At 35.4% G+C, this 20,528-nt stretch overlaps 1 protein-coding gene across 4 annotated transcripts in view; it reads left to right on the forward strand.

Moving 5' to 3' along the window:
* Positions 1 to 1,316: 1,316 nt before the first annotated feature.
* The window catches only part of esrrb (estrogen-related receptor beta), an 83,535-nt gene continuing 64,323 nt past the window's right edge, over positions 1,317 to 20,528 (forward strand). For 2 of the 4 annotated variants that reach the window (XM_067367964.1, XM_067367967.1), the window contains exon 1: positions 8,630 to 8,714. In XM_067367964.1, coding sequence (XP_067224065.1) covers positions 8,713 to 8,714 — 2 coding nt within the window. In that variant the 5' untranslated portion in view covers positions 8,630 to 8,712. Of the gene's footprint in view, positions 1,368 to 8,008; positions 8,059 to 8,629; positions 8,715 to 20,528 lie in introns of those variants that run through there. The other 2 variants (XM_067367965.1, XM_067367963.1) reach the window with 2 other exon arrangements.

Here is a 20,528-nt window from a genome sequence, read left to right on the forward strand (position 1 = left end):
CACTGGTCAGGATTGGTAATAGAAAGCTCAGGGATCAAGGAATTTTAAAATGATGGAAAAGTCATTGAAATTAGTATATGCTTCTTGTAGAATTTCCATGAATTGGTTTTACTAATGTTTGGGGAACATTCTGTGTTTGCTAGGTCCCAGGTGAAAAAAAAAAAAAAAAAACTATAGTAAATACTATAGTGTTTTTGAACCATACTTTAGTAAATTGTAGTATACTGTATATATTATAGTATTTATAACAGTGTGTTACTGAATGCTTCAGCATACTGTAGTATTAACTATAGTGAAATGATAAACTGTAATAAATACTGTAGTATACTTTAGTTTTTACTACAGTAAACTGTAGTGTATATTGTAGTATAACATACCCTATAGTTGTAGAAAACTTAGTACAGTATTGGGTAAAGTCATTTGATTATATTACTATAGTTGGTATATTATCACAGCAACTATAGAATTATCACAACAAATTAATTCAAGTACTTTACTATAGTATGGTTCAAAAACACTATAGTATTTACTATAAATTACTATAGCATTTTTTTCACCTGGAGATGTACACTAATAGGTAGCTAATTGTTTACATCAATTAATTCAAAAGTGTGTCGCGCCCCAGCAATCTTTATAAAAAGATTTTGAACAAAATCCTACTTCAGGAACATTAGTTTTAGTTCAGTGAACCACATTAAAAACTAGTCAGTTATTACCCAGTCAGGATTACAAAGTTTGTAAGAATGCATATTTTTCCGGATACAGCATTATTTCACACTTATACATATTTACAGACATTTTTTTTTTATTTTATTAAACAGTTTTAAGACTTTAAAAGTCGTCATGAAAGAGAAGTTGCGTTAGTCTTTTCTTCCGTATTGTGAAGCGGCTTCGCGAACAAGAACAAAAGTAGGGCGGGGCTTAAATTTTTGCTATTGGTGGATCTCATGTGAGTGACAGGTTGCCTCACCCTCATCATCAAAGAAGAGATGCTGCAAGAGTGAGGGGAAGTTAGAAAAAAATAATAATGATGATACATCGTTTATAATAAATAGCCTACTGCAATATTCCAATAAAAATGGTTAATTTAACATTTCATATGATAACTTTAAGATGGATTGGACGTTATGCTAGCATAATTCAAAAAGCCCCGGTAATTACATAAATATAGGTATTCTTTAAAAGTTCTAATGGTTTAAAGAAGTTGTTCCCCTGAAAGTGGCCCGCAGCTCCGGCGGTTTCAGTGGTCAGCAGCGGGAGGAGGAGCTCATACAAATGAGCGTCCAGCGGCGCTTCGGTGCGATAAACGCGGTCAGTAGGAGATGGAGAAGCACCTGAGGATGAGCTCCGTGTGTCTGTGTCTGCAGGTACACTCAATATCTCCGATCTTCTCCTCTTTTCTGGAACATTGCATCCTGAAATATCTTTTCTTTCCTCTTTCTCTTGCTGTCAGTGAATTCTGTGGAGTGTCGGGAACTTTCACACACACCGCTGTTTTTCACTCTCATGTATTAAAGCTGGATCATTTCGCTTTTGCTTTATCAGACTAGTATCATTTGCGTTGATTCGTTTATTTAAACATGTTTATAACACAACTGAGCAAATTACACACCGAATCCACGTCAGTTTGTCGCGTGAAGCTCATATCAACACATTCACAGTTCGATCAGTGTTTTTCTCTCTCGTAAGTTTTGATTTGCAAAACTGTCCAAATCTGAGAAACCTTCTTTTAGATACATTTGTGAGTGATTAATATATACAACAAAGTTAATTCCGTTTTGTTTTAGTGTTATTTAGTAATCAGTATAATTAAAACAACATAAGTCTCGATATCCAGATAAACGTGTGCAATCAGACAGATTCAAAAATATTTGATTGAAAAAATCTAGTAGTAATATGATCAATAATACACTAAAACTGACTGTTTTGCTGAGCACCTCATTTACAAGAGCACTGAAACACAAGACAAACACATATGATGATTTTTTTGTTTTTATTGTGATGAATTTAACCTAACAAATTGAGTTCAAAGCTAAACTGAGAATGGGAATAATAACTACAAACTGTAACTAATGCTTGAGATCTTAAATACAGCTTTCATTGCAATGCTCTACACTGAAAAAAATGATACTTTGGACCAACTTAAAAAAATTGCTGTAATTTGTTACAGCTAAATTTATTAGTTTTTCTCAAACTATATTTTTAATTTGGTTAAAACTTTAAATTTTATTTTAATATCAATCAAAATAGTTCTTCAGCCCAAGGTAAAAAAAATACATTGAAACAAAGTTAAAATATTGGTTTTTATGGAGACCAAATCATTATTTTTACTTTAGTACAGCTTAAAATTTTTACTTTGGAAAAACTTACTTTTTACCGTAACATCCAAGTATAATTTTTACTTTGGACTAAACTAAAAAAAATTGCTGTAATTTTGTTACAAGGAATTTTATTAAGTTTACTCAAGTTAAATTTCTGATTCAGTACAAACTAGATTTTTAATAACACCTAAATCAATTTATTCTCTTTAGTCACAAGACAAAATGTTACTTAAATAAAGACATGATTATTCTCTTCAATAGACCTGTGTTTATTGTGATGTCTTTAAAATATGCATCAGTTTCTCAGTCAAAAAATAAAAAATAATAAAAACATACAAAAATAAAAATAAATAAAGCCAAATGACTTTTGCTGCCAGTTAGACTAGCCTTAATCAACAATAGATGGAAAAAACATTAAAATAAAATGGTTTTAAAAAGGTTTTTGAATACAAGATCTAACACAATAAAACATCCTGTATCCAAATTTCTCCAATATTTAGAGCTTCACACAGACTACACACAATAAAGCACAATAAAACATCTAACATCAGATATTGGGATGACCTTGACAGTTGTCAAATCCTCAAGTTCCACAGTAGATGTCAAGTTCACTAGTGCATCTCCAAAGTCTCTGTCTTGGTACTGCAGTCTGAAATTGCCATTTAACCCACACACTTTCCTAACTTCAGCCATAAGCTGCTCCATTGACTCTGGAATTCCACCAGGCAAAACTAGCTTCCTGGTGTCATCAGGATTCAGAATAACACGCAACTTGGCTGGCCTTTTGACTGCCATGTCTGCCCATCCAAAAGGATCTAGTCAAAACAAGAAAACAATAATATTAGTTGCAGTACAAAATTGGTCATAACTTACATTAAATTCATATTCACAAATTAAATGATTAACAACACTGTCTTTTGACAATTCTGGTTAAAAAAAAGAAAAGAAATTTCACAGTCAATATTATTTAGTAAATTCTGAATATTTGTTTAAGTCAAATTGATAAGGCCTTATGCTGTCTTAGCAGTTTTTTTAACCAGAATTGTCAAAATAGAGTTGTTAATGAATTTGTGAATATGAATTTAAATTTGTTTAAAATAAACACGTCTTTTACCCCTGTTGAAAAAACGAGCATATGCTGGTAAAGTAGGTTTTGAAGCTGGTATGGTGGTTTGAGCTGGTTTATGCTGGTCCAGGACCAGCTTAGGACTAGTATGGACCAGCAAGACCAGTTTAGGACCAGCGTTTGACCAGCATACAGCTTTAAAACCTACCTTACCAGCATATGCTGTTTTTCAACAGTACACAATGTATGTTTGAGCATTTAATTATTTATTTATTTATTTTTATATTTCAAAATTTATTTAATTGAGGTAGCCTATATATATACACACACACTCCAAATCATATTTAATGTTTTTAAAATAGGCTATATAAAATAGTAAAATAGTTCCAATAAATTTTACTGTGGTACCGAAATTGGTACCGAGAACCATAACATTTTCATGGTATCGGTACCGACTACTGGAATTTTGGTACCGTGACGACACTACTCTGTGGTAATTTAAAAGCTATTCTCTAGTGTTAGTGTTTCCTATTTAAAACATAAAAATAATGTTCACAGATGTTTACATTGGTACTCACCAAATTCAGCAATTAGGGCAAAATTCTGGAATTTCCAGGGAACAAAAATCAAACCTGTAAAACACAAAGGAAAAGGTGAGATTTCACATCTTAGTTTTTTGTTGGGGCAATTAGCACTATCCATAATCACTAGACTGTAATTATTAATTAGTCCCTACTTTTGTAGTGATATTGTACTAAACTGCATTATGCTGACAGGAGAAACAATGGAATATGAATTCTTCCTTGTCAATCAGAACTCATTTTCTAATTCAGTAAGTTTTATTAATAACTTTCATTTTTCTTAGTCATTTTGCTTTCCAGATTCAATCTCTTAACGTTACTTGCGTACTAGAGCACGTACACACATGCGCACTCTTCAAAAACGGTGCTTAAAATCTCTTGACAAACTAAAATATGTAAATGACATTTGTATATATTCAAAATAAAAGATATACATTGTACTTAATGAGAGCTTGCTTATTTTGCTCAAGATAATGATTAAGTCCATATGTCGTAAAAAACAAGAAAGCTGTCGTTCCAACCACACAAGTTTGCGATGCTTTTTGTGAATGTTCGTTTGAACTATGGTTTCGGGAAACACAGAATCATTTAACTAAGTTAGTAACGACAGAATTAGCGATGTTAGATGGATAACGATGTTTTTGGGAAACGCATCTCCAACAACTGGCACCGCTTCAGCCGTTTGCCTATGTGAAATCCGAATAATTGTTGTCCGTTTAAAAAAAAAAAAAAAAACAATTACCGACTCTATACACAAATAGGCTCAAACGAACATTAACTGATTCCGACATTACAATTAACGTCTCATATAACGTAACAGCTCCCGCGGTCAATGTTTAACCAACATTAGATTATTTGACGGCTGCAGTGTATGTGAGAAAGCTGTTGTAGTTTATGCGAGCACTAACTTTGTTAGAGACAAACGAGCCTTATCACACTAAATTACCATTATATTTTCCTTACATCACAGTGAAATAACAACTAAATTAACCTTGTATTTGTCACACTGAGGCAACATGCGTATTGCGATAGCATGGTTTGGTTTGGCTAGCTTTAGCTAACATGTGCACAAACACAGTTGTCTGTAAAGTAATAACCTAATTGTCCATCCTGCCACTAACCATAAATGTGAATGAAAAACAATTATTTTCGTTAAAATAACACATTTTCGAATGCTTACCTTGTCTAAAAGATTTCCTGGGCAACGGACCGTCTTCAGACTCGAAGCGATAATGGCGGATGGCAAAATGCTGGCTGGTGGCGCGAGCAGTTAGTTGATGTGACGTCATGTGGTCACGTGACATGAAAACATCTGGTTTAAAGTAAAAATACTACTTAAGTCAAATTGTTGTTTTTAATTTGTTCTAGGGGCTTCGTTATTTGCTTTAAGGCAAACTGAAAAAAACAGGTTTAAACCAGAAACCATGATTTTCACTTAGTCCAATGTAAAAATGCACTTTAAATGAACAACACAGTAGTTTCACTTTTTTCAGTGTAAATATGAACCAGCTTTTACGTGGAAACTTTTTTTTTTTTTGTAATATTTGATTTGAATTAATTCTTGCTTTTTCATGTGCAGTTTCTAGTCTCAGAGCGGAGGAACATGAGGTGTGTGTGTGTGGCTAAATTAAATCTAGAGATATCTCATCATTTAACACATGCACAATATCAGCGTTTGATATCAAATCCTGTGTAACATAAGACCAGACCTTAATAAGCATTCCAAAGGGATTCTACGCAAATCATATGGATTAGGTTCGTGGATGAATGACCTTTAATTCCATGTTTTTCAATTAAATTACTGTATGTTCTTGAATCCCAGAGATATCAATCATCTGCTCCATATCAATGATACAGTAAAAAAAAAAGAAGCACATGCAGATTCGCAAGTATTTTCACGCTCATGTCAGTTTTTGTTGTTATTTGAACTGCATGTGCACTTTTATATTGAACTGCTTGTCAAAGAAATGAGAATATTTATGACATTTACTGGGAACAGAGAGGTTATCCCTGTAGCTTACAGTATTCAGAAGAGACATGTATAGTTGATTTACATTAACTGACCGAATCTTGGCTATCCTTTTATTATGTCTCGCTGAATATATACGCAGAGTTTTATTTCTGAGGGCTTGCAGTGAGACGTGAGTGATGATCAATAGGGATTGTGTGATGTTTTAGTATTGATTATGGAAACGTGAGCCGGTGAATAGAGCAGGGCGGGGTTCCAGGAGCTTCTGTGCAATCCGAGGCATTGAAATACACAAATCAGCTCACTTAACATCTGAATGATGCACATTCATCAACATGATTTATTTTTTAAAGCATACCTGTTACCCAGCATGCCTCAGCTGCCCACAGGCTCCTCTGTGTGTGTGTTTATTTCAGTGAATTTGTGACACAGAGGCAGCTGTTCAAACTGGCCACTTGTCATGCATGTGGTTTGGTTACGGCTCTCTTCTGATTCTCTGCTGCTGCACGCTTATAAAATCATACAGTACAAGTGTGAGTGAGTGTGAAACGCGTCTGCATTCCCTGCATTCTTCAAGGCTTGATCAACACTGAGACTCACCTTTCATGAAACTTGGAGGCTGAGAATGGACCTTCAGTAACTGCATGTCAGATTTGTAAAATGCATTTCTCCTGTTTTTAATATTACACGACACTGCGTGAAAGAGATCCTTTTCACCAATGCACATATGTTTGTAATTTAATTTCAATTAACATATACTTAGTATCAAAAGTAAAATGTAACTTTGATAATTTACACCTAATGCACTTCTATATATGTGTGACCCTGGACAACAAAACCAGTCAAAAGGGTCAATTGTTTTGTTTGGATAGGACAATATTTGGCCGAGATACAACTATTTAAACAACTGGAATCTGAGGGTGCAAAAAAAAAAAAAAAATCCAAATATTGAGAAAATCGCTTTTAAAGTTGTTCAAATGAAGTCCTTAGCAATGCATATCCACTCACAAAAAATAATTTTTGATATATTTACGGTTGGAAATGTACAAAATATCTTCATGGAACGTGATCTTCATTTAATATCCTAATGATTTTTGGCTTTATTTATTTATTTATTTTTTTAAATTTTGACCCATACAATGTATTGTTGGCCATTGCTACAAATATACCCGTGCAACTTATGACTGGTTTTGTGCTCCAGGGTCATATATATATATATATATATATATATATATATATATATATATATATATATGTTATAATTGTTATCTAAAAGCAACTATTAACTTAATATATATATATATATATATATATATATATATATATATATATATATATATATATATATATATAGTTATATATAGTTGCTTTTAGATAACAATTTACAGTTAACACAATAAGTGGATTAGCACAGATTTTTCATGCTGTCATTGCAAATAGGAATCTTGTTTTACATGTAAAATTAGCAAAATAATATTACAAGGTGTTCCTCCTCATATAGGAAAGAATAAGTTGTTTTTGTGCTGTGATATATTAGCTCGAGTCTGTTGTGTGTGTGTGTGTGTGTGTGTGATCATCTGTGGGAGTATTTCAGCACATCAGCCCCGCCTCCTGCTCACTCCCCCTCCCCCTTCCCAGTGTAGCGCCGCCCCATCTGTGTGTTTAAGCCCCGCCCCTCTGAGGCAGCAGCCAACAGCAGCTGTTCCATATTCATCAAGCTCTTCAGTCTTAAAGAGGCCGACACTGAGCATGCAAACACTCATTTCTGCCTCTCCGCCGCTCACACGCTCATCGTAGCGCGCTCTCCTGCCGCTGCAGCTCTCTCTCTCTCTCTCTCTCCGCTTCACCCTGTCAGACCCCCTCCTCCCCCGCTCACACACACACACACACGTGCATGCGCAGGCACACACACACACGTGCGTACCTGAGTCGGCGGTGGGCTGCGCTGCTGGAGGGGCTTTTCGCCGCAACTTTTCTCAAGGTGCTCGCTTGTGGTTTTGGGGGGAGAGGCGAGTGTCCGGCGTATCCGCTTTCCTTCTTCTCTTCCTCCTGGAATGCTAAAACTGGGCTGATGGACATTTCCGAACTTTGCATCCCTGATCCTCTCAGCTATCATAACCAGTAGGTGCATCTTCCTCTTTCATGCACTAACACTGCTTCCTGTGTCTGTTTTTGCTCTTTATTCTCAAACTCTCTGATAGTACAGTTTTTGTGCGCTGCCTGAACTTTCTGCTGCTGTCGAAGGGTTTTTCTGCTGCACTGTTGCTTTTCACACGCACAGATTGAGACACTTTCCTCCTTTTGCTTTAAACTAGATAGTTTGTTCTAATGCCTCTCTTCTAATGTCAAGCGTGTGCTTGAAGGGTTCTGGCCTCAGGCAGAGGGACGGATGTTTGTTTATTAAATGAAGTAGACGTGGTGAAAGAAATGTGTTTTTGAGTGGCCCCGGAGGGCTCCAGGTGTCCCGGGGCCGTCTGAGATCGCGGCTCGAGCCAGGCTGTGGAATAATGCGCTCGCTTTACGCAGAAATCAAAATGCTTTGCCTTTCATCATTGTTTGTTTTTTTTGTTTGTTTCTACACGTTTCTCCAAATTGTCCATTAATTTTGCATTTGAACATATGAAACATAAACATTGCATACAGTATGTCACATGGGTTAAAACAGTAAATCAAACGCTTACCTTGTGCTTGGGTTGTCATAAAAAATCAACATTGTGATATGTCCAAAAAGCATCATGGATTTTTGGATATGGATTTGTTCGTTTACTCTGTTACATGTAATGTCACATCAGCAGCTCTGACATAATGAAATGGGCCATGTGTGTGTGTGTGTGTGTTTGGGGTAAAATAGGCTAAATTACACTCTGCACACTTTACCTATCTTAAACACACATATTTTAAGCTGCTTTGTAGTTTTACACTAAGACGGATTACGAAGGTTCAGCAGAGTTCAGCTGCTCTCCACGCATGCATTTCTACATAATAAAACCTTTATTTAGAATTAGTGTAGAAATTTAGAATGCAAATTATATTATATCTCCACTAAAATGTTGTCAGAAATAGTGTACTTTACAGATACTGGAAACTAAAGCTCAGTGTAATTATTATTATTATTAAGAATTTGTTAAATGTAAAAAAAAAAAAATTCTCATAAAACTGCTGGTTTGTTGCTAAAACACTTTTATTACTGTATCTGAAAATTTGAATCTGTTCCACCAAATTATGGAGATTATATTACATATTTTTTTGGATTGAAAAATATTAAATAGTCCTTTTTTTCATCCGTGACATTATGACATAAAAACATTTGCAGTTACATTATAGATGTAATATTAATGTAGAGTGATAGAATTAGTGTATTTATTAATAGAGGAAGCTGGATCTGAAAAGTTAGTCTAAATATTTCCACAAATGTTATCAAAGTTGTTAGTGTTTCTAATGGTGTTGAAGGGCAGTGGCTGTCGGTGCAGGACGTGATCGCGGCTGCGGTACATTGGGAGAGCGTGAGGCTGAACGCGCCTGACCTCAGATGCTCCGCTGCTCTGAAGCGGCCACCGGTGAATGTCGTGAGGCTGACGCTCAGATGTGTTTTGTTTGATCCGAGCCCTTCACAAATACAGCGGTCACTTTGACGTCTTCTTTACTCAGCTGGGATATTCAATACGCCCTGGAGCGAAGACTGACTCCACGTATTTGGGCTTCTCACTCACTGTGTTTTTCTTCACGGGGATGACAGGGTTATGTTTGTGTGCAGAAGCACCGCAAGACAAATTCAATTGAACAATTGTTGGACTTCATTACCGAGTTGGCGAATCGAGCACAGAAAGCGCGTATCTCTCGCATTTCCTTCCCTCCGTTTCCCCCCTTCCGCTTTATCTCATTAGGTCGAGAAAAAAGCAGCTTTGGGAATTGCATTAGTGCATCTTAAGTTAAAAGCTGGGCGCTCTTTGAGCAAGTGTTTCAGTGCTGTTGGGTTAATCAGATTTTTGCTGTCTGTGAGGAGATGCTATCGCGGGTAACCAAAGCGGCCGGCTCTGACACTATCCAGATGGGATCAGCTTACAGTAATTTGGTTTCAGAAAACATTACTCACACAGATCCATGGCTGTGGTCAACCCACATATTCATGAGCTCTGGAGAGGGTTTCGATTCTCTGGATGAGCCCTCCGCCGGCCAGCTGACCTTTGGCCAAAATGAGCCCGATTCTCAGTTTCAGAATGATGCAGTTTTTAAAACAACACGCCATGTAATGTGTTTCACTCACCTGTGTTTATCATCAGCACATCTTTGGTGCTCTATATTTGTCATCCGTGCGCGTTTAACCCTGATTCACGCTCTCTGTTTCTGGTAATGAATCTCTATTATAACAATTATAAGGCATTAGACTCTTAAAAATGAAGGTTCTTTATTGGAATCGACGGTTCCATGAAGAACCTTCAACATGCACAAAAGATTCTTTAGATTATTCAAATGTTCCTTTTTGGAACATTTAAAATAAAGGTTCCAAAAGGTTTTTTGCAGTGTTGCCATAGAAGAACCCTAAAGAACTCTAGAATATCTAAAGATCCTTTTTCCACTATAAAGAATCTTTTGCTCAGTGGATGTTGAAGGTTCTTCATGAAACCATCGATTCCAATATGGAACCTTTATTTTTAGGAGTGTGTCAAACAAGACCTGCAAAATCAGAGAAATTGCGGCAGAAGGAGTGTGCTGTATCGTAGTGCGAGCGCTGTGGTCTCAGCGTGTCTTGACAGTAGGGTCACTTTCAGCGCTCTCACACCCTGCGGCAGTGACCGAACCGCCCGATGTTGCCCATCCGTCCCCCAATTCTCACCGAGGTAACCTTGGCATCCTCGCCGCGCCATGACAGCAGGTTTAAAAATAAACCAGCTCTGTTAGCGTGCTGAGGATAATGCATCCGCATGGGGGGTCTCACACACACACACACACACACACACACACACACTGTCTGGTTTACCATCTTTTTATGGGGACTCTCTGTAGACGTAATGGTTTTTATACTGTACAAACTGTACATTCTCTCCTCCTACACTAACTCTATCCCTGGACCTGCCCATCACAGAAAAGCATTTTTACATTTTCAAAAAACATCACTTAGTGTACTCTAAAAAATGCTGGGTTAAAAACAACCCAAATTGGGTTGAAAGTGGACAAACCCAGCGGTTGGGTTGTTTTAGCCCAGCAGCTGGGTTAAATGTTTACCCAACATGTTGGGTAGTTTTCTTTTTAAACTCAACAATTGTTTAAAAAATGACTATATGTCTGGCTTAAAATGAACCCAAAATATGTTGGAAATAAAAAAATCAGACACATAATTTCTAGAGGGAACAATAATAATCAAAAGGTGAACATTTATTAATAAGCAACTTAATAAATGTTTATTGTTTAATTATTATTTAATAAACGTATTAATAAAAGTTCATTCATTAAACATATTAATAAATGTTAATTTCCAACATATTTTTGCTTCATTTTAAGCAAGCAATACAGGAAGATATATTTAAATATAATTTACATTTAAATATATAATACAGGAATAATAATTAAAACAATCAACATTTTTTACATTTTCTAATTAATAAATGTTCACCTTTTGATTATTATTGTTTTTTTTTCTAGTAATTGTGTGTCTGAATTTTAATTTCCAACATATTTTGGGTTCATTTTAAGCAAGCAATACAGTCATTTTTAAACAATAGTTGAGTTAAATAAAATTGAACATTAAACATTTAACCCAACCGCTGAGATTATTCATTTTCAACCCAACTTGGGTTGTTTTTAACCCATTTTTTTTTTTTTTTTTTTTTTTTAGAGTGTATCCCTCACAGGGATCAAAAACATTTCCTCACAAGGTCAAACATTGCTGGTATTGCTATCTTGTGTAGGGAATACCAGGTACACACACACACACACACACACACACACAGAGGAAGAAGTGATGTTGCCTTATTTACCCCTGGAACGTGCATATTAGAACGTAAATGGTAAATATTAGTACAGTACGTTTTGAAAAGGTCCCGCCCCAGTGACAGCATTTGCACAGTGTAGGTTTAGTATGAGATTTCTTCCAGATTTACACAGTTGCAGCCTTTTAAACTCATTCAGTTTAACTATTAAAACACTTTACTAATAGAAAATGGATTTTTTGAAGCCTGCTGTATTTAAATGATACGACAGCAAAAATATGCGAACTACAAGTTCCTCACTAATCGCTGCGGTGTTATTTTAATATCATGTATTTCATTTGCATTTGTTTTTTTACATTTTAATTTTAGTTATAGTAATTTTGTTGTGTGTTTTTGTCATTTTCATTATTATTATTATTTTTTTTTTTTTTAATATGTCAGTTTTCATTAATTTTTATTCCAGTTTTAGATTTATTTATTTTTAAGTTTGAAAATTAGAGACTTTGTCTCGGCATCTCATTGAAATAAAATGTGTTATTGTTTAATTTCAGTTAATGTGTATTTGATTTGATGTAAGAGAAATGTTTTTTTTATGGTTTTGGTCTCATTTAACAGTAAGAACTCTTTTGGCATGTGATGCTGCACATGTAATTTCATTCAAACATGCATCTCACATCGCTCCATCCTTAGCACTTGCTCTCTATTTGCATCAATCCCACAGATGGAGAGTAAACGATCCGAGCGCCGCGTCCCGATTTGCTCGGTAATCAAATGTTGTGGGGGAAAATGCTAAGTCCGCTAATTTACACTTCGGAGAGAGAGGGAGAAGAAACGTGAGGCCGAGCGTCCGCGTGCCGGCGTTTATCAGAGAATGGTATTGGTATTGAGCGGCCAGTCGTTTGAAGGTTATGTTTCTGAGCAGTAATTGAAATGCAAAATAACATTAGGATCGATGGTTAGCTCTGTTTATTTATGGAATCAATATTGAAACGGTCTGTCACCATTGCGGCTCTGATTCCAACTGACAGCCAAACCGAGTGTGCTGCATGCAGACCGAGTCACGCTCGGCGCCTTCACCGCGGGCAGAGCGGAAGAGCCAGCCGCTGGGTGGGATTTAGGACGGGAAATGATGTCGCCACAGGTGTGTGAGATTCCCGTCGAGGTGGTTTCTGTGCTCTGTTAGGATTCTGTGCTGTTCTTCTGTCCCGGTGCATTTGCTGAGAATGCAGAACTAATAATGAAACAAAGGTTATTGGCTAGCTGTTGGTTGTCTGGCTTCCTGAGGAGTGAAACATTGTGACAGACATTGATCTGTTTGTTTGTGTCACTCCACATGTCAAATTCTGACTCAGCCAATCATGCGAGTTTGGGGGCGGGACTCTGTTTGACAGGCGGAGCTTTTGGAAAAACTTTCTGTTAGTTTTGCAATTCGGTTTGATGCAGAAATGACATGCTTCATCTTTAATATTGTTATCTTGGTCTGTTTGTCAATCCAAGTGTCAATTCAAGTAGAATATTCAGCGATGTTCACATACAGTATTCACGAGCAGTAAACAAGACTGTAAACAGATGCACAAGTGTTCTGAGATGGGTTTGTGTCAGGACTTTGTTGCAAACAAGTGCATTTGTTGATTTCTACTTAACCTGTGCATGCTGACATCTGTTACCAAGTGTGTCAGAACACCTTGACACGACATCTGACATCAAAACTAAAGAGATGAACATCTGATAAGATGATTTTTATTTTTCTGTTTCAAGTATACATATAGTTTGACGTGTCTACTCTTCTGTGGAGGCCCAAACCTACAGAAATGAAAGAAAGAAAAATAAATAAACAAATAAATGAATAAATAAATAAACGAACGAACAAATGAATGAATGTAGGAAAATAAAGGGATAAATGATTTGATAAAATAAATTCAGTTAAATTCAGGAAAATGAATTACATTTGTTCTATTACTTTTTCCTTCATTTATTATTTTCTGTATTTATTATTTAAATTTATTTTATTATTTTTATCTAACTAACTAAATAAATATGCAAAAAAGGAAAATAAATGAAATAATAAATAAATACAAGTTTAAAACAATACAAATGAATTAAAAAATAAATCAAAATAAATAAATAAATAAAATTAAAAAAAATATATAAAGTAGTTTGGAAACATTAAAAAAAACGTAATGTTTTTGAAACAAATAAAGACTCTTCTGTTCACCAAGGCTGCATTTATTTGATCAAAAATAAAATAAAAACAGTAAAAATTATTAAATATTATTACAATTTCAAATATCTGTTTTCTATGTGAATATATAGTAAAGTGTAATTTATTCCTGTGATCAAAGCTGAATTTTCAGCATCATTACTCCATCTTCAGTGTCACATGATCCTTCAGAAATCATTCTGATATGATGATTTGATGCTCAAGAAACATTTATGATTATTATCAATGTTGAAAACAGGTGTGTACAATCTTTTTCAGGATACTTTGATGAATAGAAAGTTCAAAAGAACAGTATTTATCTGAAATATAAAGTAATGATGCTGAAAATTTGATCACAGGAATAAATTACACTTTAGCTATATATTCACATAGAAAACATGTTTTAAATGATAACAATATTTCACAATATTACTGTTTTTACTGTATCAAATAAATGCAGTCTTGGTGACACACATAGATTTATATATATATTCACTCTGTGTGTTTTAATCAGTGATGAGGTGAATATCTGCAGCATGTAGATCAGACTCCATTATACAGCGTTCGTGTCCCTGCGCCGCTCTCATGTTGACCTGTGAACGTTCCCAGAACATCTGAGGCCGTTCCGATGGAAATCTGCTCTCTCGTGAAGGTGAGCTGCGGTCACATGACACGTAAACCTGCTGCTGGAGTCACAGTGTGTCATGCTGCCATCCATACATTTCCACGCTGAGTTACAGCGTTACAGCTCATAATGCTAAAGCTGGCTTTTCTTTCATAAGTGTGTGTGTGTGTGTGTATCACACATGATCAGAATACCCTGCACTGTATTTAAAGTACATTGTGGGTACAGTATGTTAAACACATCACACATTAATAGATCGCTGGACAGTGTAATTAAACTAAAAGAACACAGAAGGACAAGATTGTTCTGTCATGCACATGTTAAGGCACTAATTCAGTTTGATTTGGTGCAAAGACAAATGCAGTACATTATAGTGAAGTACAGTAGTATAGTTTACAGCGAGGAGTGCAAACATGACGTTGGTCACGCTTTATATTAGTGTCTTTACTACTATGTACTTGCATAAAGAAATGTGTAACTGAGCAGTGTTTGAGTCTCATTCACTCAAACATGATATTATTATTGAGCCAGAATCACTGCTTTAAACTCTGTGTCTGATGAATCGATTGATTCAGTTTGTGGTTTGTGTCGTCACTGAACTGTCAGAGTGGCCAGTTAAAAATAAAAATGCCCTACTTGCACATTATTATGCATTATAATATTGGTGCATATTAGTAAAAAATAATTAAAACAAGCAAATAGTTTAACGTCATGATTTTGTAGCTAAATTTCAGTTACACGTTATTTTAGGGTGACGTCGTTACAGAGTAATTACACAAATAAGTGCTGAGAAATATTAATTAACTACAGTACATGTATTTCTTTAGGGTTAAGGTTTGGATTAAGGTTAGTTGCTTGTAATTATACATAATTTACTATGTTATTACTATAGTAAGTGCTGTAACTACATCACCTTAAAATAAAGTGTTCCCTATAGATTTCTGCTGTATTTGACTCGTTTGATTCGTCATATCTGAGCAAATACATTATACTTACATAATTTTTGTAATTTTGCAAACATTATAGGAACGTTACTGTTCTTAAACAACAATTAGTAACATTTAAAAAACGTTAGAAGAACGTCCAGATGTTACAGAAAAAAACATTGTATGAATAATGTTTTTGTGCTAATGTTTTGAGAAAGACCAGATAACTTTGAATGAATGTTACTGAACGAACACTTCCTGAATGTTCCCTGTTATCTGGGATCCTCTAATGCAGGTTTCTGTTGTCATGTGATGCTTCTGTCTCACGCTTTAGTATTGTTATGGCATTATTATAATTGCAAGCTTAGTTCACAGAAGACGCTATAAAATATGAGTTTATGCTACAGTATATCCTCATTATGATCGCTGGATAAACATGTGTTTGTGTGTTATGCAAATAAATGTGTCGAGCCACACACACACACACACACCCAAATAACACCATGGTCTTGTTCAGACTAAAGACAAGCCGCATGAATCACACACTCGTCTGGCTCTGCGTCTTACATTAGAGCATATTTGATTTGGCAGCTAATTATTTAGCAGAAAAATGAGGAATATGCATTATTTCTAGTGTAAAGAGGGAAAAAGGGGAACGATTTTAAAAAAACCTTCCCAAGTGTGTTCCACGCGAGGAATGAACTACTTTTTCATATGATGAACTGTTCAATTCAAGAGGGAGCTTCACCGTTGGGCTCACACACTTTCACATGTTAACTCTTTCACTGCCGCAGTCACGCCGGCGAGATTTCCCTGCTTTAATATACATTATATATGCATTTTATTTTGAAACTGCATCATTTCGGAAGCTACAGACCCTTTAAGTAGCTTGATACACTGTAAGCTACTAATAATACACTACAATACACTATAAAATACTAATATATTTATATGTGTGTGTGTGTGTGTGTGTTTTGTATATTATCCAAGGTACACATTTTTAGTAATTGTGCAGTTAATTCTCATATTGTATTTTCAGAAATTTTTGGAATATTTTTCCTCTCCCCAAATTTGTCACTACCGAAACACAATAATAAATAATTTAATAAGATAATTAAGATTGTGTTAACTTTTTTTTTTTCAAAGTAAATGTATTCACAGGTAAATCAATAATAATTTGAACAATATTTCAAGTGTAATTTATGAGATTTGTTGTATTTTGAATCCAATCTTCCTCTGTAAAAGGCATAAAGTTGATCAAACTGATGTCAAAGTGAAGGATTCATTAGTTTGAATAAACATTGAATCAAACACTATAATAACATCTTAGTTGATCATTCAATATACTTTATTTTTGCCTGTTTCGGTCGTGATGTGTTGGTAGTGACCACATCACATTACAGGATTTAACTCACATACTAAAAACATATTAAATACTAATGATTTGCATAACTCCACTAAAATTGTGTTTATTTCTCCCAAATAAATGATACTATGTTCCCTTTTGTCACTACCAAAACAATGATGTCACTACTAGAGATCGACCGATATGGGTTTTTCTATAGCCGATGCCGATGCTGATGTTTATAATCAGGGTCAGCCGATGGCCGATATGTGCTGCCGATTTTTAGGGCTGATATCTCGAATTTTTCCCCTTCATTTGCATGCTAAAATGTCACACTAATAATAAGTGGCTGCACAACATTTCTAAACTTATCATTCGGCCGATGCCGATATATTAAAAAAAGACAAATATCGGCCCGATATATCGGTCGACCTTTAGACACTACCGAAACAGTCATGACTGAAACATGGTGAAGTTTCAATAGTGACAATTTTCGATAGTTTTCAGTCTAGCTCAAAGATGATAATCAGCACATGGTTATCTAGCACAGCTCTGAACAGTTGAACACAGAAAACAAACTACATTTTATAGAATAACACTCAAAAAAGTTTGTTTAATTGCAGAAAAAGGTGTTTGTTAGTGACGATCCTTAAAGCTCCACACAGATTTTCAGACTTTTGAACACATTTAACTCAGAATGATGATCTATCTGCTGTGAAAGAGAGGCTGTGAGAGGAATATTTCCTGATCAGAAATGTAGAAGCATGTTAAAATCAGTCTCAATGACTCAAACACACACTGTTTCGGTAGTGACATGAACATGCGGGACACTTTTTTTACATAAAGTTTCATGATTTAAAATTAAAATAAATATATTTTTTTTAAACTTCACTTAAAAAAAAAAAAAGGAAAGAATTGAAAAACTGAAAGTACCCAATAAATGATGATTTTATATATATTAGGCTTACTGATATTTTAAATGATATTGTGGGATTCAATAGATAATAGACGAATCTTAGTAAACATCTAAAATGTGAATATTTAAATGCTTTTTTAAATGTGTGTTTTGGTTGAGGGACAAAAACCAGAGTAGCAATATCAATTAGATGAAAATTAAGTAGACAACACCATCATTTGTATTACTGAGTCAGAAATATAACAATGAACAGCAGAATTTAGCTAAATATTTGCACTGAGACTTCAGTGAGACTAAACTGATTCACTAATATAATGGCGTTTGAGAAAGATAAGACGAACAGGGGAGCGCATTTGATTATTACATCAGTTTGCATCAGCATCTGTAAAATTGGACAGAAAGCACTCTTAGTTAGTTACTGTTACTTTATATACAAGAAACTGTAATGAGGCCAGTCCTGTGTTTTCCCATTGCTAGCTGTCATTATTGGGCAAAAATGAGCTGAAACGCTAATGTCTGACGGTATGTGGCAGATGATTTCTGAGTGCTAGTTACAGCCCTAGTGTGTGTGTGTGTGTGTGTGTGTGTGTGTCTCCTCCCCCACATCCTGAGCGCAGGAAGGACGCTGCGGATCGATAGATGCGATCTGTTTCTGGGCTGCAGCGGGACGTTGCGTGCCGAGGCTCTCGTGGTTGTGGCGAGTGATCTCATAGCTTTATAAAGCCGCAGTGGTGACGCGAGGCAGACGGACTAAATTTAATCCTCGGCCCTGGAGTTTAATTGCCGGACCTCCAGGCCGGGCCGCTCTCTCCTCCCTGCAGTAACCGGGCACCGTCACCCGGTATCGATCCGTCTCCCTCGCACCTTGTTGTTTTTCTCACTCCTTCTCTTTCTTTCTCCCTCCATCGCTCAAACTCTCAGCGTCTCATTCACTCTTCTCGCTCCTCAGTAAGAGTTTTTCTGTTGACCCAGTCAGAGACGTTCACTTGCCCTGCCATTGTTTCCACCTGCCCCAGCACAGAAATCATTCTAATAGAGTTACATGCTAAACCATCCCTAAAAACTCACTACTGTAGAATTATTATGCGTGCAGATCTTATGAGCTCATGTCAATTGAGAGGCTACTTTGAATAGTTGTACTTTTACCCTCTGATTAATTAATTATTAAATCAGGAAGGAAAAGAAAGTGGAAAAATTGCTTAATGTTTTAAATAAATAAATACAGTACTTATTTATTAATATTTATTTTTAATAAATGGATAAATAAATTATATAATTTAATAAAACAGTGCTATCAAACGATTGCGATTAATCACATCCAAAATAAAAGTTTGTGTTTACATAATATATATTTGTGTGTAGTGTGTATATATACACACACACACACACACACATATGTACATATTTAACAAAATATTTTATATTTATATATAAAATATGTATATATAATATACAATATTATAATAATATATAAATATATATTTCTTATACATCTATGATAGCACTATAAATAATACATATAATATGATAAAAAAAAAATTTCTCCCTAAAATGATGTATTGTGATGTTGTAGGAAAAAATAGCTTATATGTTTATTAAATAAATAAATAATATATTTATGCATATATGCATATTTTGTTGTGAAATTTATTCCCCACCCTCATTTTTCCCTTAAATTATGTTTTTTGAGAGAGTCACAGAACTCTACAAAATAGAAGTAAATATTTAAATTGTACTTGACGTATGTTATGTTGTTATTAATAAAAAAATATATAAACAAAATGATGATTAAGATTAAAAACTACAATATGCTTTTACCTAAAATCACATACAGTTCAACCTAAAATATTGATGGACACAAAAATATAAGTAATTCAGTTTTACTTTTAAAATAATTTACATAAATGCATTTCGTAGATGACTTTATCTGAATATTTGTACTTTTAAAAATGTATTTGGTCAAATCGCATGACCATTTATGACCTAATATAGACAAAAAAGATGATTAAAATGAAACGAAACGTGTTTTCTTTTACTTAAAATCACATCATATCAACCTAAAATAGTGATTGTGTCAACTTTCTTTACCAAAACTACATGAATGCATTTGATAGAGGCTTTTCAGTGCATCCGAGCCGCACATTTGACTGGTAGTGAATGCGAACACTGCTTGAGCTTCAGGAGAAACCGTGTTGCTGTAAATAAGTGGTGAAATAGTGATAGGGATATTTTTACATTTAAATCAGCATCATTTGCAGAAACAATGTCCAGAACCAGTAGTTCATGTTTGAGCTCGTGCTCTCCTCTCTGCATCCGTTTCTCTCTGGCCGTGTTCCACCTCCTCAGATCAGTCATAAATCCTTGTCAAATTTCTCCTTCGCTTTTTAACAAAGTGCTCGTCTTCACCTTTCCCCTTCTCTCTGTTTATCTCTGCACTAATGAATGAGCGGCTGTCCGCTGCGGCCCGCAGATTAAAACGGCTCCCAGGGGCCTGAGCGAGTGCTACTTACCCCTGTTACCACACACACACACACACACACACACCTCAGGGTCGGCCCTCGGCCCGTATTCCCTCGGTAGCTGTTAACCCGGGGTGTTTTATGGGCAGTCAGTTCCAGACTGGCTCTCGCCCCAAGCTCTGAACGAACCCCG

The sequence above is a fragment of the Chanodichthys erythropterus genome, chromosome 18 (assembly GCF_024489055.1).
Source record: "Chanodichthys erythropterus isolate Z2021 chromosome 18, ASM2448905v1, whole genome shotgun sequence".
Taxonomy (NCBI): domain Eukaryota; kingdom Metazoa; phylum Chordata; class Actinopteri; order Cypriniformes; family Xenocyprididae; genus Chanodichthys; species Chanodichthys erythropterus.